General features: G+C 43.7%; 10 protein-coding genes across 10 annotated transcripts; 5 read left to right on the top strand and 5 right to left on the bottom strand.

The window, feature by feature from the left end:
* Positions 1 to 19: 19 nt before the first annotated feature.
* Positions 20 to 3,707, top strand: I203_104684 (uncharacterized protein; the record flags this gene model as incomplete). Its single annotated transcript, XM_065517586.1, has 8 exons — positions 20 to 603; positions 748 to 941; positions 1,008 to 1,023; positions 1,169 to 2,429; positions 2,546 to 2,640; positions 2,708 to 3,113; positions 3,181 to 3,327; positions 3,447 to 3,707. 8 exons carry the CDS (start codon positions 20 to 22, stop codon positions 3,705 to 3,707), a joined length of 2,964 nt encoding a protein of 987 aa, XP_065374404.1.
* A 246-nt stretch (positions 3,708 to 3,953) lies between these two features.
* On the bottom strand, positions 3,954 to 4,341 carry I203_104683 (uncharacterized protein; the record flags this gene model as incomplete). The annotated part of the gene is made up of 2 exons (XM_019143729.1): positions 3,954 to 4,195; positions 4,257 to 4,341. 2 exons carry the CDS (start codon positions 4,339 to 4,341, stop codon positions 3,954 to 3,956), a joined length of 327 nt encoding a protein of 108 aa, XP_019006778.1.
* A 605-nt stretch (positions 4,342 to 4,946) lies between these two features.
* Positions 4,947 to 7,241, top strand: I203_104682 (uncharacterized protein; the record flags this gene model as incomplete). Its single annotated transcript, XM_065517585.1, has 12 exons — positions 4,947 to 5,191; positions 5,264 to 5,321; positions 5,411 to 5,668; positions 5,730 to 5,746; positions 5,805 to 5,860; positions 5,919 to 5,935; positions 5,995 to 6,043; positions 6,103 to 6,242; positions 6,316 to 6,531; positions 6,579 to 6,629; positions 6,695 to 6,970; positions 7,047 to 7,241. 12 exons carry the CDS (start codon positions 4,947 to 4,949, stop codon positions 7,239 to 7,241), a joined length of 1,578 nt encoding a protein of 525 aa, XP_065374403.1.
* Positions 7,242 to 7,424: 183 nt separating this feature from the next.
* Positions 7,425 to 8,642, bottom strand: I203_104681 (uncharacterized protein; the record flags this gene model as incomplete). The annotated part of the gene is made up of 5 exons (XM_019143731.1): positions 7,425 to 7,516; positions 7,626 to 7,785; positions 7,908 to 8,053; positions 8,142 to 8,258; positions 8,399 to 8,642. The coding sequence occupies 5 exons, from the start codon at positions 8,640 to 8,642 to the stop codon at positions 7,425 to 7,427; spliced, it is 759 nt and encodes a 252-aa protein (XP_019006780.1).
* A 363-nt stretch (positions 8,643 to 9,005) lies between these two features.
* I203_104680 (uncharacterized protein) lies at positions 9,006 to 9,643 on the top strand (the record flags this gene model as incomplete). Its single annotated transcript, XM_019143732.1, has 4 exons — positions 9,006 to 9,084; positions 9,159 to 9,198; positions 9,306 to 9,360; positions 9,449 to 9,643. The coding sequence occupies 4 exons, from the start codon at positions 9,006 to 9,008 to the stop codon at positions 9,641 to 9,643; spliced, it is 369 nt and encodes a 122-aa protein (XP_019006781.1).
* Positions 9,644 to 9,887: 244 nt separating this feature from the next.
* Positions 9,888 to 14,141, bottom strand: I203_104679 (uncharacterized protein; the record flags this gene model as incomplete). Its single annotated transcript, XM_019143733.1, has 8 exons — positions 9,888 to 9,985; positions 10,058 to 10,100; positions 10,173 to 10,256; positions 10,325 to 11,165; positions 11,220 to 11,356; positions 11,419 to 11,505; positions 11,570 to 13,187; positions 13,276 to 14,141. The coding sequence occupies 8 exons, from the start codon at positions 14,139 to 14,141 to the stop codon at positions 9,888 to 9,890; spliced, it is 3,774 nt and encodes a 1,257-aa protein (XP_019006782.1).
* Positions 14,142 to 15,218: 1,077 nt separating this feature from the next.
* On the bottom strand, positions 15,219 to 17,425 carry I203_104678 (uncharacterized protein; the record flags this gene model as incomplete). The annotated part of the gene is made up of 13 exons (XM_019143734.1): positions 15,219 to 15,274; positions 15,348 to 15,370; positions 15,453 to 15,512; positions 15,579 to 15,764; positions 15,878 to 16,101; positions 16,208 to 16,222; positions 16,291 to 16,321; positions 16,415 to 16,600; positions 16,695 to 16,787; positions 16,863 to 16,918; positions 17,015 to 17,107; positions 17,196 to 17,269; positions 17,347 to 17,425. 13 exons carry the CDS (start codon positions 17,423 to 17,425, stop codon positions 15,219 to 15,221), a joined length of 1,176 nt encoding a protein of 391 aa, XP_019006783.1.
* Positions 17,426 to 18,211: 786 nt separating this feature from the next.
* Positions 18,212 to 20,368, top strand: I203_104677 (uncharacterized protein; the record flags this gene model as incomplete). Its single annotated transcript, XM_019143735.1, has 3 exons — positions 18,212 to 18,443; positions 18,569 to 19,498; positions 19,647 to 20,368. The coding sequence occupies 3 exons, from the start codon at positions 18,212 to 18,214 to the stop codon at positions 20,366 to 20,368; spliced, it is 1,884 nt and encodes a 627-aa protein (XP_019006784.1).
* Positions 20,369 to 20,715: 347 nt separating this feature from the next.
* Positions 20,716 to 22,114, top strand: I203_104676 (uncharacterized protein; the record flags this gene model as incomplete). Its single annotated transcript, XM_019143736.2, has 7 exons — positions 20,716 to 20,749; positions 20,898 to 21,023; positions 21,257 to 21,387; positions 21,516 to 21,560; positions 21,638 to 21,703; positions 21,833 to 21,860; positions 22,062 to 22,114. 7 exons carry the CDS (start codon positions 20,716 to 20,718, stop codon positions 22,112 to 22,114), a joined length of 483 nt encoding a protein of 160 aa, XP_019006785.2.
* Positions 22,115 to 22,561: 447 nt separating this feature from the next.
* Positions 22,562 to 23,498, bottom strand: I203_104675 (uncharacterized protein; the record flags this gene model as incomplete). Its single annotated transcript, XM_065517584.1, has 7 exons — positions 22,562 to 22,688; positions 22,750 to 22,816; positions 22,878 to 22,895; positions 22,966 to 23,050; positions 23,133 to 23,192; positions 23,268 to 23,389; positions 23,471 to 23,498. 7 exons carry the CDS (start codon positions 23,496 to 23,498, stop codon positions 22,562 to 22,564), a joined length of 507 nt encoding a protein of 168 aa, XP_065374402.1.
* Positions 23,499 to 23,835: the final 337 nt, after the last annotated feature.

Here is a 23,835-nt window from a genome sequence, read left to right as displayed (position 1 = left end):
AAGGACAGTCGACTTTACCATGTCCTCCGACGCCCATCATAGACCAAGAAGTCGGTATAGAGATAGAGATATCGAAAAGACCTCCCTCATCTCAGACGGCTTCTCATCATCCGAGTCTGATATCCCCCTTCCATCAATATACAAATCCAAACCAAAGCGCAGATACTGGACCCAGAAACATGCCAGCGGATTGGGTAATCTACTCGCGCTCTTTGGCCTGATTTATGTCTTTAGCCAACTTGGTTCTGGTTTGGGTTTCGATTTCCCTTTCCCCAAACCGTCTCCTGCACCATTACCAGAATACATCAAAGATGGTATAGCTCAGTGCGAGATCATTCAAAGACCAACACCTCATTTCAAACCCTCCAACCATAAACGATCTCATAATGATAGATACGTAGAAGGGACTAAGAGCGTGTGGTTGAAGAATGGGACGTTATGGACGGGTGAGAAGCGCGGTACGGAGATTCTACATGGAGTGGATGTCTTATTGGAGGATGGGTTGATAAAGAGGATTGGGAAGGGGAAAGATCTTCAAGAGTGGACGAAGGGTAAGAAGGCTGAGGAGGTCGAGCTGGGTGGGGCGTGGGTTACACCAGGTAAGTAATCTGACTTGATTTGATAGGGAGGAATGGTCGCTGATGACCACTTTGATTGACAGGGTGGGTCCTTTGAAATTTTTAGTCGTTACGAACGTCCTTCGAATTCAATCACTGACATCTCTCTATTCATCTTGACGCTACATAGCATTGTTGATGCCCATAGCCACTTGGCTGTGGACTCTGCTCCTTCTCTATTCGGTGGGGACGACACCAATTCGATCAAAGCGAGCGTTCAGCCATGGTTGAGATCGCTCGACGGATTCAACACTCATGATTTGGCTTTCAACCTTTCCATCGCGGGAGGTATTACGACCATGTTGGTACTTCCTGGGTCTGCGGGTGAGTGATCCTTTCGAATCTGAATCTCTTATGAGGATGCTAACACCTATCTATTCCTTAATGCAGATTCGATTGGTGGACAGTGAGTGATGTCATGTAAAGTGCTCCAGCCCCTTCATTTCGTCTCCCCTACTGCTTGCCTCTTCGTTGTCCTGCATCGCATCTTGACGTAGCTCTATTCAAAGCCAAGCAATATGCTAACAGCCCTTCGTTGTCGCCCTCCACAGAGCTTTCCCATTCAAGCCCCGTTGGACACACGAGAATACCCCTCAATCCATGCTCGTCGAGCCAGCCTGGAAGATCGATAACGGTACCTGGGCTCGTACTCACGCATGGAGACATATCAAACATGCGTGTGGTGAAAACCCAAAGCGGGTTTACGGTCAGACCAGAATGGACAACGCTTACGACTTCCGACGAGCTTATACCGAAGGTAGGACTCTCAAGGAGAAACAAGATCGATGGTGTGCCTCACCCAAGACCCAAACCGAGCCCTTCCCCCAATCACTCGAGTGGGAAGTTCTTTCGGATGTCATCAGGGGCAATGTCAAAGTAAACATCCACTGCTACGAAACCACCGACCTAAACGGTTTAGTCAGGATCTCAAACGAATTCCAATTCCCTATTGCTGCCTTCCACCACGCTCACGAAACATACCTTGTACCCGACCTGCTCAAACAGGCTTGGGGTCCCGAACCTCCAGCCGTAGCTATCTTCTCTACCAACGCGCGATACAAGCGAGAAGCGTACAGAGGGAGCGAGTTCGCAGCTAAGATCTTAGCTGATCAAGGATTGAAGGTAATCATGAAATCTGATCATCCAGTATTAGATTCGAGGTATCTCTTGACTGAGGCAAGTTGGGTACATCATTATGGATTAAATTACTCTGAATCGTTAAGCTCGATTACGACTAGCCCTGCTAAAGCTATGGGACTAGATCACCGAATTGGATATCTCAGAGAAGGGTATGATGCAGATGTGGTAGTATGGGATTCATTCCCTCTCGTACTGGGTGCAACACCCAAACAAACTTATATTGACGGTATACCCCAAATCATCTCGCCTGTACTACATGAAAAACCCGCCGAAGCGCAGGAAATACCTAAACAGGAAAAGGGCAAATGGGATAAAGAGATTCAAGAGGCTTTGAACACTCGAGGAGACCCTGATCTTAGACCGAAGAAATCTGTCAAGAATGTCATTTATCAAGGTGTAGGCGAGTTCCACCTTTCACCTCAAGAGCTATCGCTACTTCATGAAGATCAAGTAGACATTAGTGTGTTTGAGAACAATGCTGGTGGAGTGGTGATTGTGAAAGACGGTGAGATCACTTGTGCTGGTGATTGCAAGGTGGAAGATGAGTTGAAGGGTGGATTGGACTTTGAAGTCGTTGATCTGAAAGGTGGGGCAATCACACCTGGATATATCACTGTGGGAAGTTATGTGGGTATATTGGAAATTAGGCAGGAGAAGGTCACAGGTGATGGCGTGAGTTGTCGTTCCTTGATCTAGCTTGCTTGATATGGACATGCCATTCGTCACGATGGCAGAATGATGGTAATAAGAGCTGACATACAGATTCGCTCTCTCTTGCCATTCTTCAGAGCGCCATGGACCCCTTGTCCGAAGAATCAGAAATCACCAACGGGATCATCGCTCATGCCGTTGATGGTGCGCAATTCGGCGGTAAAGATGAACTGTAAGTGGTCCGGCACAACACAAATCTCCTACTTGATCAAGCTGATCCGGATTGCTGCATATCACAGACTAGCCTATCGATCTGGTGTGACCACCGCCGTTGTATCACCTAAGACATCCTCTTGGATTTCAGGATACGGATACGCCTTCTCACCTGAATCCGAACATTCCTTGGTTCCTGGTTCGATCCAAAATCCATTAACAGCTTTACACATCAGTTTGGATAACTCCAAGTCATCCGTGTCAACCAAGATCGCCATCTTAAGAAAATTATTGAGTGGATCGTCAAAGAAAGTAGAGGAAGAAGATGAAGAGACGGAATTGGCACATGCCTTCGAGAAAGTTCGAAAAGGAGGATTGAGATTGGTTATTAGGACGGATAAGGCGGATATCATCGCTTCGATCATCAGGTTGAAGAAGGAGGTAGCGAAGGAGGCAAAGATTACGATCTTAGGTGGACAGGAATCTTGGATTGTGAGTTGGTATAGATATTATCATCTCGTATATGGGATGGGAGAGGCTCTTGCTAAAACATCCATAGGTCGCGGACGAACTTGCCGAGAACGATATCGGAGTGATCGTCGCTCCCGTACGATCATACCCCGGTGAATGGGATTCAAGGAGGATCATACCTTCTATCCCACTATCGAATCATACCTTACCTTCGTATTTGGTTTCTCATGGTGTCGTGAGTGTTTTTGGACATCCCATAGGTTACAATCGTGTTCTATCAATCGCTTGTCACCATGATCTCGCATATACCCAAATATGGAACGTACAACTGATTGAGCTTGACCCTAATTACAGACCGTCGGACTGGGTATTCAAGAGGAATGGCAAGCTCGAAACACCCTATACGAAGCTGCTTGGGTGTACGCTACCTCCCCCACGGGAGTGTTCACAAAGAGACAAGCTCTTGACCTCGTAGGCAAGAACTTAGAACAATTACTTGGTTTGTCCACTGGTATCAAGAGCTGGGTGGCTCATGAAGGTGATCCATTCGAGTTTGGAGGGAGAGTAAGGAGCGTTAAAGGCTTGAGTGGGGAAGCGAAGATTGATCTATTTTAGATCGAGATCAAGTCGGGAGATTGGGGCAGATAGGGTAGATGACGAGCAGAAGAGATTGACAAGTGCTCGAATATGAAAACGATTATGCAAGTTTGCGAAATGAAACTCAATGAATTTAAAATAGAAATGGTTACCACAAATTAAAATGCATCGACTAATCGAATGACACGATAACGAGCAAAGACTTTCATTCGTCTGTTCGAACATTGATTATGAGCTGAATGAACTCTACTGCATGCTGTATGACTACTCTGCCTTTGAACTTGCTCCATCTGCCTGATCATTACTGTTTGTCGCCTCGGTATTCCTAGATCTACCATTCGACTTATGAGCATAACATCTCAAGAGCGCCTTCAAAACCAATTCACATCTCTCCCTTGTGTCGGTAATACTGTCTTGATCACCTAAAGCTAAAGCCGCGTCATGTTGGGCTTTCAAGTTCGATCGATCAAACGCCCCCAGAAGAGTCATGCCCTCTTGTCTTTTACCTGCCTCATCGAATCATCAGCTGATTGCATGCCGTGGGTCAATAGACTAGGCACTACGTACTACTCCATAAAGAGATGATGTTGTCAAATTCGTCCAGGGTGGCTCTTGACCTGGCATTGAGGCTGTCTGTATTGGGCTTAGACATGATGTTGAAGCTTGAGATGATGAGTTGAAAGTGCAGAGACAGAAATGTTGCGTGGCTGGAATGAAGCGAAACACAAGAATTATCTGTCTGTACACTCGATGCGGCTGTGACAGGAAGGCTGCCTACAAGCTGAGCAGATAGAAGTAAAAGATCCTTTCTAGGAGCCGTCTTGTCCTTTCGTCCTTTGAACCGTCATACCGTGTCAGGTAGGACTTTCGAATTGAAATGATTCTTCATCACGGGCGATGAAGAGACTGCCAAGGAGATTGTCATTATCGTCTCAAGGTGTCACGGGTCTCCCTACATTTGCTTCGTACGACATATCAAATTGTTCTGCTATGCACTCAGGATACATAGATCATTCGCTCCGAGCCTGTTGGTCGCCGTCTGTTCGTCGTAGAGAGGACCACTGTTGGTTTGTGTCCGATTTTGCCACATTTTGCCACCCAATTCCACCCAATCCAAGCAAGACGTCATCAAAAACAAAGAAAGACATTCACGTACTGCATCTCTTCCTTTCTTCCGCTCTGACTGATCACTCTACATAACATCTGGGAATCAATGTGAACACCTCGTAGAGGCGATCTTGTGGATATAAATCGAAAATGGTGAGCTGTCTCGTTATTCAACTGGCTACATATAGCTCACAAATCCCCAAGATCTCTGCAGCCGCGCTGTGGTGTCTTTCCATACTCGTTGGACAGGTCGTATCTTCACCATTACACCATCAGCAACAACCCTTCCTACCGTTTATATCATCTACAGAACACATAGCGGACATTACTGGGCAGAACAACGATGATTTAATTCTGGATTTGTTACGACAATATGCACCAGTGTTCAAATTATCGTATGTACCATCTATCATCTCATCAAAATCAGAGTAAGGTTTTGATTGACTGATGGATGTTGGTGGTATCAGAGAATTGGAAGCTTTTTTCCCTTCTTCAATAGAGTACATGTTCCCTCATTACAACTTTGTAAGCACCTTACCGTATGGACCCATGGAATAGAACCCATGGAATAGACTCGGGATATCTGAACTGACGGGACGAAACGGTACCCATAGACCGAATCCCCTTCAGGTGAAATACGACCTACCAACCATTCTGTTATAAATCGATCACATCTCGACGAACTGCCATCGAACGGAGGGGGGCTGTATCTATCGATAAATGAATCCCATAATCCACAGCCTTTTTTAGATGAAGAATCGGAATATCTCTTTGGGCCTTATGGACTGAATGATACGATGCCTGATGATCGGAGGGGTAGGGTAGAAGAGGAAGTATATGGGTTCGGAGTAGATCAGGGTGATGGTGTGGTAGTGAGTATCACTTACGTATACTGGCAATCATATGTATCGATGTGCTGACACGATCATACAGGATCTATGGTATTGGACGTGAGCTGCAGCATCGAATGAGCCCCCGGACATTCTCAAGCTAATTAGATGTGTTCAGATTCTACCCTTTTAATTTCGGGAAACCAGTCGGACCATTTGGTATATTAGGGAATCGTGAGTGATACATGTGCATGTCCTCCCTAGTTATTCGCTGATCGATTCAATCTCATAGATGTGGCCGATTGGGAGGTAAGCCAAAGATTACGCCTTTCATCAACAGCTTACATCCACTTGTTCACGCATCGTAGCATCTCAGAATGAGGACAGTGAACGGGACACCGATATCAGCAGATTATAGTGAGCTGATTGAGCTTTTTTTGATTACTTCAGCTGATACGAAGATGTATGCATCATAGCCACGCACACTGGTGGTCGATTTAGTGCAGGCACGTACCGATGGGAAGAAATAGAGAAAGTGGATGGTAGACCCGTGGCATACGTCGCAGCTGGAAGTCATGGTGTATGGCCCGAACCAGGTGACCACATATATGCGAATGTAAGTGATCGTCCACTTAACCTCCGAGCTTCGGTATAAGGTGTTGATCCTTTTTTGCTGTCTTGTCGAATAGGTAGGAAAGCTGTTCAAATTGGTGGATATCACCGACGACGAAGGACCTATATGGGATACGAAAGGTCATGTCGTCCCTGCTATCTATTGGGATAACTCACAGAATCGCAGGAAGTTGTTTCATCATGGTGATTTGAGTTGGTTGAACTATAGAGGTAAATGGGGTAATAGAGGTGAAAATGATTGTTGGTGGCATAGGATAGTAGGATATTGTCAGGTGAGCTGGCTCCGTCTTGTCGAAGGTCTCAGCTGACTCGAAAGTAGGTGGTAGATGCTCCCTGGGGTCCAAATAGGAATTTTGGTATACCTACAGAGGTGAGTCAGCTGCCCAAATGATCATCCCGAGGAAATAGCATGAGTTGAGCTGACTATTTCGACAGTGTATACTAGCTCCTCTCACAACGGAATTCTCTACGTATAGATTTAGATTCGCTTCTAATGTATTGGATTGGGCAAAGAACCATAATATAGAGTTGGTCAAGATTGAACAGATATGTGTTAGACCCAAGACGAATCCTGATGACCCCGACGATCCCGACGATCCGGATGATCCGGATGATTTGAATGTTGAGTTGTATGATGATGAGATGGAAGGTATAGTTGAGATACAGAATGTTAAGAGTATAATAGGATACAGGGGCACCGAGAAACATACCGTACGTTCGCAAACAACATGTTCAGTTTCAGTTGGAGCTGATCTCTCTAATTCTTTATATCTCCATAAAAAAACAGGTTACAATGGATCCATGTAAAGGAAGACGATTTGCTGTTAGAGCATACAAGTTATCTTTGTGCCTCTTAAACGGACGATGCATATCGACATCGAACGAAAGGAAGATATGTACGTATGAACTACAAAAGAAGGGACACTCGTTTGGGAGTGCGGTGGACTTGAATGATATAGACGATTGGAGATGGGATTATTAGCTAACGTTACTAGACGGCTTTGCTTTTTGTCCCCGTTTTGATGATTTACGATGTTTTCTTTGTATCTTAATTAGCATTGCATCATTGTGTCTGGAAATGTAAATTGTAGCATGAGTAGTTGATAATGCATATATGTACTAAAGATGTATGGTTGTCTATTTCCGGGATGTCCAAAATAATTGACTATGATGGTACTTTGATATCCTCTTTGATTGTCACTCCTTCATCGGCAGGATTAGGTACATCGGACGAGGGTTCTTCATCATCGTCGATCTCTGCGATATCAACACAGCAAAACAAATGGTAAATGTACAGTCTTCTGATGGAATGGAGTAGAATGGTAAAAGGTAAAAGGTAAAAGGTGATTTATCTAATTCTACTCACCTTCACCATATATCTCTGGATGAGCTCTGAAACAATCTTGCATGTGTTTGAATTTCTCCACACAATCCACACCTTTGGGTTCAGCTTCGGAATAGATGAAACATGAGAAAGCAGCTTTGAACTCTTCTCCACATGGTCCGTCGGCCATTCCTCCGAGACACTGTGATTAATCACAGGAATTAGCACAAGCCCATGAATGAGAGGGGAGGAGAAAGGAGATATCGCAAGTTGAAATAGGAAAGATAGAAGATGTGGATAAAAGGCGATGAGACGATTACCTACCGGACAATCCCAATTGATCTCTCCTGTCTCTTCGTTGAACGCCCCCTGGGAAGGTTGAGCAGCTTCTGCAGATTTTTCTTCTACGACGTGCGCGGCGGTGGAGTCGTCTGATGGTGTGGAGGAGGAGGAGGAGGTAGCTTTGGTGACTATTTGCGATGTGCCGAAATAAAATACCAGGCATATCCCATACTGTCAGTCCAATGACAACAACGTGTCATGAGGTCTTCGGCTCACCCTCATCTTTCACCTCTTGCGTCTTCTCTGCTATTTTCTCTTTCACTCCTCCGACCTTTTCAGCAGCGGCTTTCTTTATTGTATCGGTATTTGACGATGACGACGATGCGTCGGCAGCTAAAACATGTTCACGCAGTGATGATTAGCAATCAGAATCATCTCATTCCAAGCTATATGCTGATCTCCCGGCTCAGTGTAATCCAATGCGTTCCCATTACTGCATATCATGATGTGTATGAAAATTGACTCGTACTCACCTCCTTCTCGTTTATGCACATTCTTCTTCAAGCTCCCCTGATTCAAAACACTCTCTCTTACTCGATCATCATTCCATACCCGCCTCTGCTCGGAATTAACAGCCAAAGCAGCTATCGTCAATGTCGTTAATCCAACCACGGCATTCCGGCTGAACGATGATGAGGCTGAGGCTGAAGGGGCAGTCGAGAGGAGTCGACGGGAAGGGATGGATCGGATGGATCGGGTTATTTGTCTGACGAACATTTTTGAGCGAATTTCGTGGATGATAGTTGTTTTGAAGCCGATAGGAGGATCTGGACTACTTTCGACGGATAGGTATAAGTGAAAAACAAGATGATCTTCGTCTGTAGTGTTGTCAGTGTAGCTGAAATAGATGTTAAGAATAACGAACAAATCGGAAATTATCTTCGTAAGCAGAAAAACGCTTGACGTGACCATCGGCTAAGAGGGGGATTACCGTATCACGTGACTTGGAGTCTGTCACTTGTTGCTCGTCGACCTCGGGTATCTTGAGTTGGCTCGAGTACTCGAATGTCTATCTATCCTGAACTAAAGTGCCAGCATACTACCAGAGACAGATCAGCTGTCCATATGCTGAGAGAAGGGATGAGCGATATAGCGGATCTCACAGCCAAGACATACGAGATAACACGTCTGATACCCCATGGACGAGTGACGAGCTATGGTGAGTCCACTCAGTCCAGACAATCCACTGATGTTGTCCGCTACTCGGCGCTGACAAGTTCGGATGGGTTTTAGGTCATATAGCAAAGTTAGCTGGTTATCCAAAGTACTCAAGGTACATATATCTATCCTTATATCTCAATCTTCCAATCTCTCTCTCTCTCTCTTCCTTTCTCTCTCTATCTCTTCGTCGATATACTCATTTATCTGGACTGGACGTAGACACGTCGGGAACGCTCTCAAGGCTTTACCTCCCAATACAGATATACCCTGGCAAGTGAGTCTGATTCCGCCTATCCACATTGTCATTGGCTTGTCCAGTAGATGACCGATACTTTTTGTTGGTGTGTTCTTTTGTGTCGTAGCGAGTGATCAACTCCAAAGGTCTCATCTCACCTCGAGCGGATCTAGGTCTAGGTGTAGCGAGGCAAAAAGACAGATTAGAGAATGAGGGTGTACAGGTCGATACGTTGACGGGAAACGGTGGTGAGAAAGTGGATTTGAGATTGTTTGGGTGGTTTCCTGAAAGTTTGGATGAGGTCGATCAGGTAGATCAATGATCTCGTGATTCGATATTGATACTGAGATGGATATTGATGTTCTTCGTCGTTGTACATACATGTATATTTACTTTATTTGATACAATTGACATTCCACATACACATCTACAACACTAGAGCTGAACGACCCGAGAAAGGAGTACCAGTTCATGCTTGACTTATAACTTATGATTTATGACAACTAAACGACCGACAAAACTACAACTAACCACTACAATGAACCAATACAACCAACTTTACAACTTTACAACTTGCCCTGGCCCAGTCCCTCATATAACAAATGAGTCGATCTCTCATATTGAGATGGTAGATGATTCTGTAACATTGATTTAGCGAAAATCGCTGCGATTACATATCATATCAGCTATCCCACCCTTACACGTATATCTACTAAAACAAAAAAAATCGACTTACGTTCTCTGAACCTCTCTTCTACCGAATCACATTGTCTCAATATCTATGGTAAACCATAACATCATTAGCTATATTCATTTTCGTTCCGTAGCTAATTTTGAATAATTCAACTCACAACTCTATGAGCTTGTTTATGAACTATCTTCTTATCACCCTGGACTTTCGGTTGATCATCCGTAACGTATACATCGAAATGTTCCTATAATTATCCAACATCCACCGGATCAGCTATGATCATACGTTATTATATAGTCAGATTTGACTCACCATGATATATACCATACCAGGTGGATACAACTTTTCATTATCCATATCTGCTCTCATCGTCTTAACTAAACTGACCATCCAATCACTAAGTACTTCTTCGTCATCAGGCATCGTCGTCTCGCTTCCAGAACTGTGATTCTGAGTCTGAGTTGGCTGACCACCTTTCTCCGGATCCGAACTCGGATTAGTCTGTTTTTGTTTTTGTTTTTGCTCTTGCTGTGATTTCTGCCAATCAAATTTCCTCCTATTCAATCCAATTACCCTCCCCACAATCTCCTCAGCGATATTCCCTTCTTCGCTCAAAGTCAAAGCGATATTCTTAAAATCTTTTACTCCACCTAACGAAAGCGTCGGAACGATATCCGAATCTTGCACTACGCTCGTGATCAGCCCTTTGGAGTAGATCGAAAGATCGATGGAAGTTACTGCAGGTGGTCCATAGGCATAACAATGTATGGGTCTTCCAGGGGGTAAACCACTTTTGAAATTGGTCACAAACGGTGTAGATATCCTAGGATGATCTGCCGGGTTGGCCAAAATGATATTTTGTTCTAAAAACGACTTAGACGGCATCGAACATAGTATTGCCAACAGTGATGCAACTCCTCCACCCAATGAATGTCCAGCTAAGACCAAACCGTAAGTGGGGTATTTGGTCAACGCTTCGACTAAAGTCTCGTGTACTGTCGATTGTTTCACGGTGAGTTTACGGGCAGATTGCCACATCCCTGAGTGGACGTAGTAGCTCGCATCGGGATCACCTTGCTCGACGTCAATGGATTGATATTCGCATGTGAGGTCCACAAGGACATCTGATAAACCAAGTGTACCTCGACAAGTGCTATGAGATACTCACATTCAGCTCGCAATTGCTTAGAAGCCAGCTGGCACTTACAGCACAATAGCCTTGAGGGAATGCTCAACCGCTACGTAATGTATCAAAGGAGGTGCCTCTTGTTGTATGAGAGCAGCTGAGGATTCGGTGAATGACGAAAGCAACAAGCAGTCGATGGGTATATTGGTATGTTGAGCCTATATGGCCAGTTATCACGTCAGTTAATATCCCTTTGGCAAGAGTAAGACGGATAGCTCACAAATGCCCAACTGTTCGCATGATGTTTACCCGTGCTCGGAAACATGAAGTCGCTTGAACCTAGACCCAGGATTCGCAGGAAGTTTTGCTACCATCATGAACATAACGTTAGTCTCTTAATATCTGTGATGAAAGGGAAGCTTTCCACTGACCCCATAAGCAGCACTAGAGTATCTCATGAATCTATGGATATTCCTGATCAACCCTTCGTGAGGGAAGAGGTTATCCGAGTTGGCATCTCCTTCATCAGGCATCGCATGGGAAGAAGCAGCTTGGATCCAACTGGATGAAGTATGTACAGCCTCTCGCACGGACATTGAAGGTCTAGTCGGGTTGGATTGCCTTTCAGTTTCAGCTTGACGGGTGGAGGTCATCCTCAGAGACTCAGGGGAGGAAGTTTGGGATGGTCTACGAAGTGTCATTGATTGATGTGGTGAAGGTGGAGGTGCTCTTACACCTTCATGAGGTGGTAGAGTTGTATCGATAGACAGCGATGGCGCTGTGGCTCTCGTACGAGGCTTTGAGGGTGATCTGGAAGGGGTCGAACTGGGAGTGGGTGTACTAAGTTCAGTCAAGGAAGGAGTGATAGGCCTCGAAGGTCTCTTGGTGAATGATAGTATCCCTCGTGCTTTGGCCAGCGCCTTGTCAGCCGAAACATGCCTCGCATGTCTACGTCGGGACGGAGTAGATGGCATGGAAGGTGTGGACAGTGAGCTTTCAGGCGAACGAGTCATGCTGGGCTGAGGTGTTCTATTCCAATCGATATCTTTCAAATGACCCCTTCTAAGCCTTTCAATAGAGGGTCTACGACTATTCTCACTTGACCCACTCTCCACATTATCCCTCGTGAAATGTCGGACAGTCCGTTTCCTCTGTAATAATCTGTAGGTCATAGTCTTCAAAACCAACTGAATTCTATCCGAATTATGATGAGGATGTTCGAGCGCATCGAGGTAACTGGCTGTTCCCACTGATTCTACTCTCGGTCCGTTAGGTAAAGAAGGAATGTTTGACCTATCATTACTTTGACCTTCCACTTCTACCCATTCTTCTTCACCATCACCTTCGTTGTCCATATCTGTACTCGAGAGTAGCGACAATCTCGAGTCGGCTCCTGGTGAGGTCACTACGCTAGTAGCAGCAGATCTCATAAGGTAATCATAAGCATCTTCATCTTCCGTGTCCATCGACTGAATGGCAATTTCCGGCATACTAAGTTGTCTTCGATGCTTGAGAGGTACTGACTTCCGTGGTCCTAAATTCCGTCTCATCTCATCATCATGTTGAATCTTTTCGAATAGATGAGTAACGACCGTACGTTCAGTCAATTCATCTGTGATTCCAAAAGTTGATTCTCTCCTTTTCTTCTTTCTTGAATTTTCATCAGGTGGTCCATCGTACATCCCATCACCTAATTCACCAACGAGATCATCTAAATCTTCCATCGACCAATAATTGACCGTCTGAATACTCTGCGTCCTACTTAGACCTGGTCTCATACTACTGACACTAGCAGGATCAGAATCGATCGTCTCCATATGTTGCCATAATTTCTTGTTGGCTTCTTCCAAAGAAGGATCATGGGTGAGCAATGCCGATGAACGTATTCTCGATTCCATCGTAGAAGATCCAGGTCCAGCGGCAGGCAAGCAAGAAGGGGTATCTTCCAAAGCTGCTAGAGAAAGTTGAATGGGATCTTCATTGGTGGGATTAGAAGTGTTGGTAGTGTATGAATCTTCCTGTTCAGCTTGTATCGTACAATCATACAGCCTATCCACAAGTCAAAAAAAAAAAAACATCAACGTCAGTCAAATGATTCTTGTATCATTGCTGTATGTTCATATCGTATATTACTTACACTTTCATTTTCATCCTCTGAGATGTTCTTTTCCAAGTAGCCACCTGCAAGCACGCAAAAGCCGTTAAAGCTCTAGTCAATCCAGATAAAGTCGCAATAGTAGATTTATTCTTTGATCTTTCATCTTGGATAATCTCTTTTTTCACCATTGTAATGATTGCTGATAAAGATCTTGAAGATTCGTTTGATCCGAAAAGACTATCAAACAGCGCTACACTTTCTATTGCAGCTGTATGGGCCGAATTGACCAAGTTTGAAGTAAAGAAGAAACCTGACATGGTGAATAGCTCGACCATCGTGAAAGTATGATGTATAAAGTATATACCGAGGTTGGTATATTTATCCAAAATACCCAAAAAATTATCTGTCGACGATGTCGAGGGTGAAGTTGAACTTTGGTTATTGAGTGATGATTTATTATGCATCTCTTCTAACAGATGAGTCGGACCTCCCGATAACAATGCCAACAAATCACCTTCTATAGCTGCATTTGACATCAGGTATACCCTTCTAGCAGAAGATATCATAGTGATCAACCATCTTCGAAGATAACCTAGTGACATTCGGGTAGAATATTGTGAAGTCTCCAAGATAGCTTCGATAAGAAAGGCTGTGATTCTAAGAGTCATACGTGTCGATGTAGCTATGGTGGTAATAAGAGATGCTATAGGTGCAGGAAAGAGGGTAGGTAAATCACTGATATCTGCCAAAGGAGTATAACGAATCATCGAGCCTGGTAAATCTTCGACAGCTCCGAATGATATCGAGTGAGGTAAAGGTACAGGATGGGGAGTGACAGGAGGTTTTTCCTTCTCACCTTGATATGTCGTCGTAGTCGCTGTCGTTGGTGGGCTCGGCTGAATCATGTTGGGAGATTGAAAAGGTGGTAAGATGTTGCCACTCATGTTGGAAGGAAGATGATGGTGGTTGTGGTCGTGTGCTGGAATTGATATTGGAGTAATGATGAAGATGGGTTGGGGTTAGATGGCGAAAGGGGGTCTAATTGATCGACGTGCAGGGTATGGTGTATGGTGTATAGGGTATAGGGAAGATTGAAGATCGAGTATTGAATGGGAGATGAAGGGATAATTGATGCATGCGAAGACAGGTGAGTTTAGAGTCTGTGTACATGTAAGACAACCTAGTCTACTAACTGATTGACTCTTGACTCACTCCTTTTTGGGGAATAGAATAAAAACCAGCAGCATTGATCTTGATCTTGATGTACTTGTACTTGTCTCACTTGATTCCCATCGTATCACGTCTCACATCTCACATTTCATGTTCCCGGCCCGTGCGTCTGTCTGTGTGTTTGTGTGTTTGTGTGTTTGTTTGTTTGTTTGTTTGTCTGAAGAGCACTGATCGTTGCTAAGGATTTCCAACTGAATTGAATTGGATTTTTCATTTTTCTGTTTTTCATTCATTTTAGAACAGCGGTTGAGGAACACGTCTACGCGTTCAGGTAGGTCAGGTCATATGACCCAATGTGTAATGTGTAATGTGACGTACTCGTATCGGTTAATCGTTGATTCCAGCAAAAGTGCAGAATAATCGTATGCTTTCCTTCCAAGATCATGATCCGGCCGTATAGCATGTTGCAGTAGTACGATGAGACATCCAATCGCTCTCTGTAGAGAGTTACGGCACCGGAATCGCCATCATCGTTGTTTCATGTCTAACCCCGCATCACATCCCATATCAACCTCGGGGAATCCAATTGACACACCCTGAGCCATCTCGGCATCATGCAAAGTAAAGAGCCCGTCTTGGGTGAAAGACAAAACTCTACATGACCATGGTCCATATCATGAATCACTGTGTTGCATATACATCTCATACAACGTCATTATACAGATACAAAAACAAACCTTTGGTTGGGATACCTGAGTCGCAGAATTGAAACTGATCAACCCACCAACTTCAAGATAAAAAGCAGCAGGAACTCACTTTTGCGCTAATCGGTCATGCAAGTCTTCTTCTGCTATCTGAGAATCACCGACTATATAACGCAGATATCCCAATTAGCGCTCATAGAACAGGTTAATATAGGTTACAGGTAACCATGGACTTACGTTGATTACCCAATGTCAGCCAGCTATATAGATGTATATCATATCGAATCGTCAGCCAATCAACCCAACCAATGATCGTCGGTGTCATGGTATTTAAACACTGACCCAGGCCGAGTATTATGTTTCCTTCCGAACAATTCCAACTTCCTACCATGGGGTGCTAATCTAAATTTCACCTAGATCAGAATCAAACGCCATTACCGGAAATTATTTCAAGATAAATCGATTTACCTCTCAATAACCCCATAAACCTCATCAGGTTTTCTACTTGTCTCTCTCACTTCAGCTACGACCACATCGGTATCTACCCCTTTGCGCAATTGACGTAGAGTCGGGTGGGTATCCCACGGGGTCGGTGCGTTCTTGGGATGGTCGGCCGGTAATTTGAGTGCGATGAGGAGGTGTTCGCAGGTGTGGCTAAGTCACAACAAGTCAATCACAATATCCAATCAAAGTGGGTTCATCACCGGAAGCTTATAATCATTGGGACCATCTCATGTTTGTGTGATTAGAAAAAATCCTCAACTCACTTCAGCCAATGACCTGTTCTTCCAGTTCTTATCAACCTCTGCAACTGATTCGTCTTGACCCAGACCAACTCGTCCACACGCTTATACCCCCAAACCGAGAACAGCTCTCTTCCCAATTCCATCGCTCGTCCCGTTACCCAAAGGCACAAGATACCCCAATCGGGTTGGAGGGATCGGAGAGGTAACGACCGCATCTCGTCGTCTGTCATCGTACCGTATGGTAGCTGAGACGCAATATCAAGAGTCAGGTTGAAGCGGACGTACATGAAATGAAAAATGTATCTTTTGGAGATAATATGTTCGAAAACGAAAAGCTGTTGAGAGACTTACAGACATGTGAATATCCTATTGTCGATATACGGTGATAGTGTTAGCTGAAGTGACCTGTACACAGTGAATGCCTTTCAGCTTACCCAAGGTGGATCAGCCACTATGACCTGAAACCTTTTCAGACAATGGTCATATCAGCTTCAGACTGTGGATCTCTTTGACAACATCCGTGAAGCTGGTTTTGTAACCCTTGAGATGTCAACTCACTGTCCAAGTAGGGAATAATCGAATGTCCTGATATCGCAATTAACCCATTGGGGAACAGGCGGCGAATCATATTCATCAATCTTTTCACCTAACAACCTCTTTTTCACATTTTTAGGTAATGGTGGTATGACAGGAGGTGTCTTGGGAGTAGATGAGGTGGAAGGAACGACCTGGAAATGCATATACCTAGTGCATCATATCATCAATCAGTAACGGTATCGTCTCATTCTTCAGAGATAGAAGTGTGTGAAATGGTAGATTGTACAGAGAGAGAACCCACCTGCACTCCTTTACTCCTCCTCTTGGACCATTACCTTCCCCCAAAGAGGGGTTATTCGCGAACATTGGATCTCCATAACAGAGATTAAGATAACTGAGAAAATAACAATCAGATCAAGGTCAGATTCATAATCAGGTTGATCGGTTCATATATGATCCAGTGACGTACCTGCAGTACCCTAGGGAAGTGTCTGTCCAAGGTCTTATAATAGGTTCGTAGTGAGCCTGCACCAAATTCCATAAATAATCCATTTGGCAATTACCTCGACTTCGTTGGTGGCGTGATATAAGATGGTTTGGAAAAGGAAAGATCTAATTTACCTTATCACACTTCTCTCTCACAATTCTGCAAGCTTCCAAAGTTGTTTCAGTACATATCGGATTAAAAGGTATATTCTTCTCTTTATCTTGAGCCTGTTCGTTCGGTCAATTGTAGTGCATGGTAGTTCAGTTCATGTCAGTCTGTGGTTGACGAAACGTAATAGATGGATGATGGACTTACGGCTATACGTCTTAATTTCGTCTTTACACTTTCCTGATTGATCAACGAGTCTAGCTCTCTTATCGTTTCCATGCCTGTACATCTGTCAGATCATCAGACCTTCCAGGTTGGATGGTGTTCGTATACTGGAGTCTTGATAGGGAGCACTCACCTGTCCGGATTCTTTTCCTAGATGGACCTTGGTCGTTCTGTTCGTGCGGATGAAGCCGAGGAGAGACAGTGTCGCTCATATTGCTTGTGGGTTGTATGTGTTCGACCATCACTTTGGACGAAATCGCAGAATTCAGGACCTATGGACTGGACAACAACTTGCATTGCTCAATCGTTGAGGTTGCTTTCCGTTGGAAAGGGCTGGGACATCACTTGATACGTAAGATTAATATCCACATATATGCTATCGATCTCTTTCACGTGCACAGCATTCATAATCTCATCACGAGTACATTAATTGGGATTAGGTTGATTTGCTCGTAGTGTACTGCTCATACGTGATTTATTTACTGTTCACAACCTGCAATCCCATACATTGGACTGTCATTGCTGTACGATACACAGTCCGCAACGTAGATCATCAATAAAGGGTCGAAGGATCAGAAAGGATCGTTGAGCGTTACCATCTTAAACCTGACAACGGATCAGTGCAATAATAACAGAAAAATCACCGGATCCACACATCAACGCGTCAACCCAATTCAAGCACAGGAAATATCGACTCTAGGTCTTGGCAACGTACCCATACCTTGCATCCTATATCGACATAGAGAAAGTACCGCCTACTTTAAATAAGCATTAGATAATCACTTGATAGAAGTGAGAGAGGGAGTGACTTGTCGAGACATACAGATAAATACAGGCAACGTGTCATAAAAGCTGGCTGGCTTGATCTGGTACGTCTATGTCGTATCGTTCTCGTTGAATCCGATCGCACAGCAATACTGACAGTGAACTTTCTCTCCCTTCATCAGTATCCACTCTCTTACTCTTATCCGTTTGAACAACCTATCTACACCTAAACCATGGGAGTACGTTTCCGAAATGCTACTCCAGGTACACTAGCCTGTCTGGCAGCTACGATCCTCCTAGCTGTCGTATCGTTCAATACGCCGTTACTCAAATCACTCAATTTCCTATCCGCCTCATACAGTTCTGGAAGTTATAGCGGCGAGTTAACTTTGGGTACGTTGGGGTTCTGTCATACCCTGGATGGAAGTCAGAATTGTACAGGTCCACAGGTAGGATACGAATTTGGTGAGTAGGTCTTTATCGTCTCTCAACCGTCCTATCCCATCTTCCTCTCACTCTCAAGTGGAAGCTCTCATCGGCCAATCTGTGCAAAATGTACATGTAGACTAACTATCTCTGTTATGCTTTAGATCCAAATGATGTATTTGGTGTAACCATCTTCGACATCCCCGAAGCAATAACCAAATATCTCACTTACGTTCTCATCCTTCACATCGTCGGATTAGCTTTCGCTGCTATCGCAACTATAATCGGTATATTCGCGCATTCACCTACCTTCCCTTTACTCTGTCTATCAATATGGATGGCCGGTATAGCCTCAACATTCACTTTTCTTGCTTTAGTCTTTGACCTGGCCATGTTCTACATTGCCAGAGCGAGGATAAACAACGTCTCAGGTGCATCAGCCGAGATTGGTATTTGCGTGTGGCTTACTCTAGCTGCATGGGTGATTTTGGCTCTGAGTGGATGTTTCTTCGGGATTGGAAATTGTTGTGGATCATGTAGGGCCAATAGCGAAAGTGGTGATTCGAAAAGATCCAAGAATGATAAATACGGAGGTGGAGAAGAGGATTATAAGATGAGAATGATGGCGATCGACAATGAACGACAAAGAAAACAGAAACAAGAACAGGGTTTACCGTCTTTCCAGACTTTGGTTCAAGATGATGGTGAAGATAAATACTTGATTGAAAGAGATCCACAACCCTCTCAACAAGCACCAGGTGGATTAAGGAGAGATGGAAGTGTGTTACAAGGTGTTGGGATGGGATATGGAAGAAGAACCAACAAATCACCTTCGAATGATCCTTATTTCACCGGCAATGGGAATGGATGGAATCAGAATTCTTATCAGAACATTGCTGCTCCACCACCTGTCGCACGACGTCTGTCGGATACTACAACTGCTGGTGATTTCGTAGGAGTAGGAGCGGGTGGTGCAGGCGTGGATAGACCTCAACCTCAAGGTTACGGGAATGGATATTACGGTGAGAATCCATATGGAAATGGGAATGGAAGTGATCAAGGACATGGATATGGAAATGGACAAGATCAACAATGTATGTATGAAACTTCTTTTGAATCGCAATTACAAGTAAATTCTCAAATGAGATCTAACACTCAAGTATATCCTCAATCGCAATCTCAAACGAGATCTCAAAACATGCCAATGTACCAAAACTAATTATTGAACTTCCTACAAAATAGATCAAAATGACCCATATCAACAACATAATTACAACGATCCTTATTCTCAATCTCAACAAACACCTTATCAGAATAACCAATATGCAGATCAACAATATAACCACCAAGATCCGTATGGCCAACAACAGCAACAGCAGCAACAATATTCAGATCCATATCGATCATCTTCCCCTCAACCTTATAATAATACCTCCTATCCACCTGTGGCTGTGCCAGCACCGATATCGATGCCTACTCCAGGTATTCAATCTGCTCGATCACCCCAACCCCAACCACAGATAGGGAACTACGATACATCGTTTGGATCCAGTGATTCACATTATGTAGATCCTGGACCACAGGTTCATAATGCGAATACTTCAGATCCTTATGGGGGATATAATGATGATGATGGATTAGGAGCTATAGGAATGGCTGTTACTCAAAATGGGAATACGACAAGACATGAGAGGGATTATACTGGACAGACATTCGGTGGATACGATGATTCACAATTCCAACCTTCTACTACGAATAATGGTGGGATCCATCAACCTCAACCTCAACATTTGGCTGGGTCCAATTCACAGAATAATTTACTTAGATCGCCTGGTGGGTATGATGATGATCAGCCGGAAGGATCGTCGATCAGACCTCCAAGTTATTCTGCTGGTGATTATTCTGGTGCTAATGCTGGTGCTGGAGGGAGTGGGAATGAGAAGAGTTCGTACAGGCATTATTAGTGAAAGGAAATGTATTTATACTTTGATGGGAAATGGTATATGATATATGTAGTTTTGCTCGGACAGGACATTCCTCGTGTAACAGTTAGGTCAGATTGAACGTTATGAATGTACATGCTTTGGCCTGATTATGGTTGTATGAGTGCCACATTTAAACTATACTCGTACTCGTATCGATATATCCACGCGTCACACCTCGACATGGTTGAACAACAATGACAATTAGATGAGCGAGACTCTCTTCTTAAGAGTGTTTTCCACTACGAACCATACATATATCTTCCAGATCTACAAAAGGCGTACAACAAAACCTCCACTACACGAGTAAGAGAAAGGGTTGTTTCAACATGTTGAATTATATAATGTTGGTCTCCCGACAAGGTAAGTACACCTCTCCTTCTTCTCCTTATTGTTATCAAGTCAATGAGAGTAACTCTCCGTCTACTGTGTTTACTGTGTATAACAGTTCATACTTTTCTACATGACTGACAAGCTGGACTTCACTGACTTGTCAATTTGCATGCTCTAGGGAAAGTACGTCTAGCGAAATGGTTCCAAACTCTCCCTCCCAAAACCAAAGCGAAGATAGTGAAAGATGTTACTCAGCTTGTGTTGGCTAGAAGGACTAGGATGTGTAATTTCTTGGAATATAAAGGTGAGTGACGTTCTAGTAAGGAATTTGAAACTCTGTGTCAGACTTCAAAAATTGGCAAAGAAATATTGGCCATTGGATCGATGAGCTATCGTCATTGTCTCCAATGGTGGATTGTGTCAATTGGATAGGATACAATGAATCTCGATGATATTAGGGATCCCATACCTATGGCCATGATCAATAATTCATATATATGAACTCGGCCAAAAACTGAATTTTATGATTATTCGCAGATACCAAAGTAATTTACCGTCGATATGCCTCTTTATTCTTCATCACCTCTATCTCACCAGGTGATAACGAGTTGATCACTTTGGAAGTTATACATCGTTATGTTGAAGTGTTGGATAGATATTTTGGAAATGTAGGTTTGACATTTCGCTATAGTATTCGTTCCACCTAAACAGTATATCATGGGAATACGGTATATAATGGACCGTGTGGCTAATGCAAATGCAAATGCTGATGCTGATGCTGGTGTCGTTGGGATAGGTATGCGAATTAGATTTGATATTCAATTTCCAAAAAGCCTATGCTGTGAGTTTACCTATCAAAATATAATCACTCAATAAAATCATACTAATGTCATGCTCGATGGCTTTATATATCGTTAGATCCTCGATGAATTGATCATAGCTGGAGAATTACAAGAATCATCTAAAAAGGCTGTACTCAAGATTGTACGTCACTCCAAAAAAAAAATCATTTCATCTGGAAATCCAATTTATCCTTGATCCTTCTTATTATCATTGTTGCGTCGTATCGTGATCATTAACTGATCTAGTCTTTTGTCTTGGTCATTTTGACAGGTCGCTCAGTCAGATGCTATAGAAGAAGGTGAGTCACTTTCCAACGGGTTGAAGGAAAGTGGATTTCTGTAAGATCCATAAGAGCACAAGGAAAGAGGGGGTGAGTAGAACCCCTCAAATTGACCTGAAAAGTATGGTCATCATGAGGAAGGGAAGAGATTGTCTGGTCTTGACAGTTTGAATTAGGCAGGAGATGGGGCTGACACAGATGGTATGTATGGTGGTATAGCCGAAGTATCTGAAGATTCACTCGCTAGATTAGGTAGTTTAGCCAGATCATAAATTTGATTGACACCTAATTCACCTCGTTCGAATCGATGTGTATATAGATTTCCGTGATGATTTTGTATATTACCAGTATGTATGACGATGATATCTTGAAATGTGATACCAACCAATCAAACTTGCACCAAGCCTTGGAGACCAAGTTGAACAAAAATATCGGGAAGCCAAGATTAACTCTTCGGGCGTCATGTACTGTATAGGTGACTGCATCTAGATAATTAATTTGTATTTTCTATTCTATACAACGAGATAAAACAGGTATAACTGGAAGATATGAACTATGATTGACTTATTCTAATCTAAATCTCTTTTTTTCCTTGTTCAAAGAAACGCTTGATCAGATGACGATGTACTATTTTCCTTTACTTTCTACATGTAGATACTATCGTTCGTTTCAATTGAGATGAAGTATACTATACGGTCTGCAAGAATGGACATATCAGCTTATACCCATTTCGCAGGATGATGGCAGCTGAACTTTATACCTATACCCACATCATCATCGTAATGCCATCTCGTCAATTTCGGATTACTAGGTGCCGACCTGACGTATCGATCGTTTCCTTCCGGTCTACACAACACATTTTCGTCATGAGCTGATACACAAGGTTGAGGGTGGAAGTCCAGCTCACCTCTCTTTCTTGTTGTTCGAGGCTAACATCGATTGCATCGTTATACAGATAGCGACAGCGTTTAGTACTGTCCATGGTTGATAATTATCAGCTTGTATTGCGTTGTCAATGTTTCATCAGCTGCTCACCAGGTGACCATTCACTACCTATCTCAGTTTAGTTATATATGAGCTTGACTCTCGGTGGTACCACAGAAACGGACGAGATTGAGCTCACCTAATATCGATGCACATATATGTCCATTGGAGTATACGTGAGGATGCATTGGCGGTTGATACTGCCCATTGGCTAGGAATGTGACCTACAAGATATAGACGTATCAGCTGGAGGAGGACACTCGGGAACGGTAGAGCTGATTTTCGTCAAGAGACGATGAAGCTCACCTCTGGAACGTCGATAGGATACCTATTACCGAATTTCATTCTCAACGCAAATGTTTCTCCCTACCAGGAATGTTATAGGGTGCTCAGCTGAACGTTTGAAAGTATTTACAAGAAGAAACTTGTGTGTCAACTGACCTTGTATATTGTCTCATCCCCTAAAACCGAGATGAGAAATACCCATTCGTCCATGTTGTCCGCTGAGAGGAGAATTATACCTTCCGGAGTACCTTTCGACTGAATATCGGCTAGCTCTTTCACTGAGCGGAATCAATATAGGTCAGCTGATGTTCCCAGAGGCGGTTGAAAAGCTTAGGTAGCTGATGAGAGGGACTACTCACTGAGTCGTTTTGTGGATAGACCTGACATGTTGTATAGGAATGTTGATCGTTTGAACGAATGAAGAAGGGGAAGGAAGGAGAGCTTTTGAGGATGACAGGGGCGGTAGAGGATCTAGTACTGGGGAAGAAAGAGAGAGGTAGTAAGGCAGGGTCCAGACTGGCGGTGATGGTGTCGGCGAGTGTGGTTGTTGTGTTAGAGCAAGTTACAATGACAGGACAAGAATCTTCAAACGCATAGATGGTTGACTGGGTGGCAATCACGGTGGTATACCCTGGAGACCCCACATTCACTCACAGATCACAATCACGTGGCAGGCCAAGTATCTACTGGTGGAATTGTTCCGTCGTCCCTCTAAGAAAGAACA

The sequence above is a fragment of the Kwoniella mangroviensis genome (genome assembly GCF_000507465.2).
Source record: "Kwoniella mangroviensis CBS 8507 chromosome 1 map unlocalized Ctg01, whole genome shotgun sequence".
Taxonomy (NCBI): domain Eukaryota; kingdom Fungi; phylum Basidiomycota; class Tremellomycetes; order Tremellales; family Cryptococcaceae; genus Kwoniella; species Kwoniella mangrovensis.
Note: the sequence above shows the minus strand (reverse complement) of the source record. Positions and strands in the feature narration are given on the sequence as shown.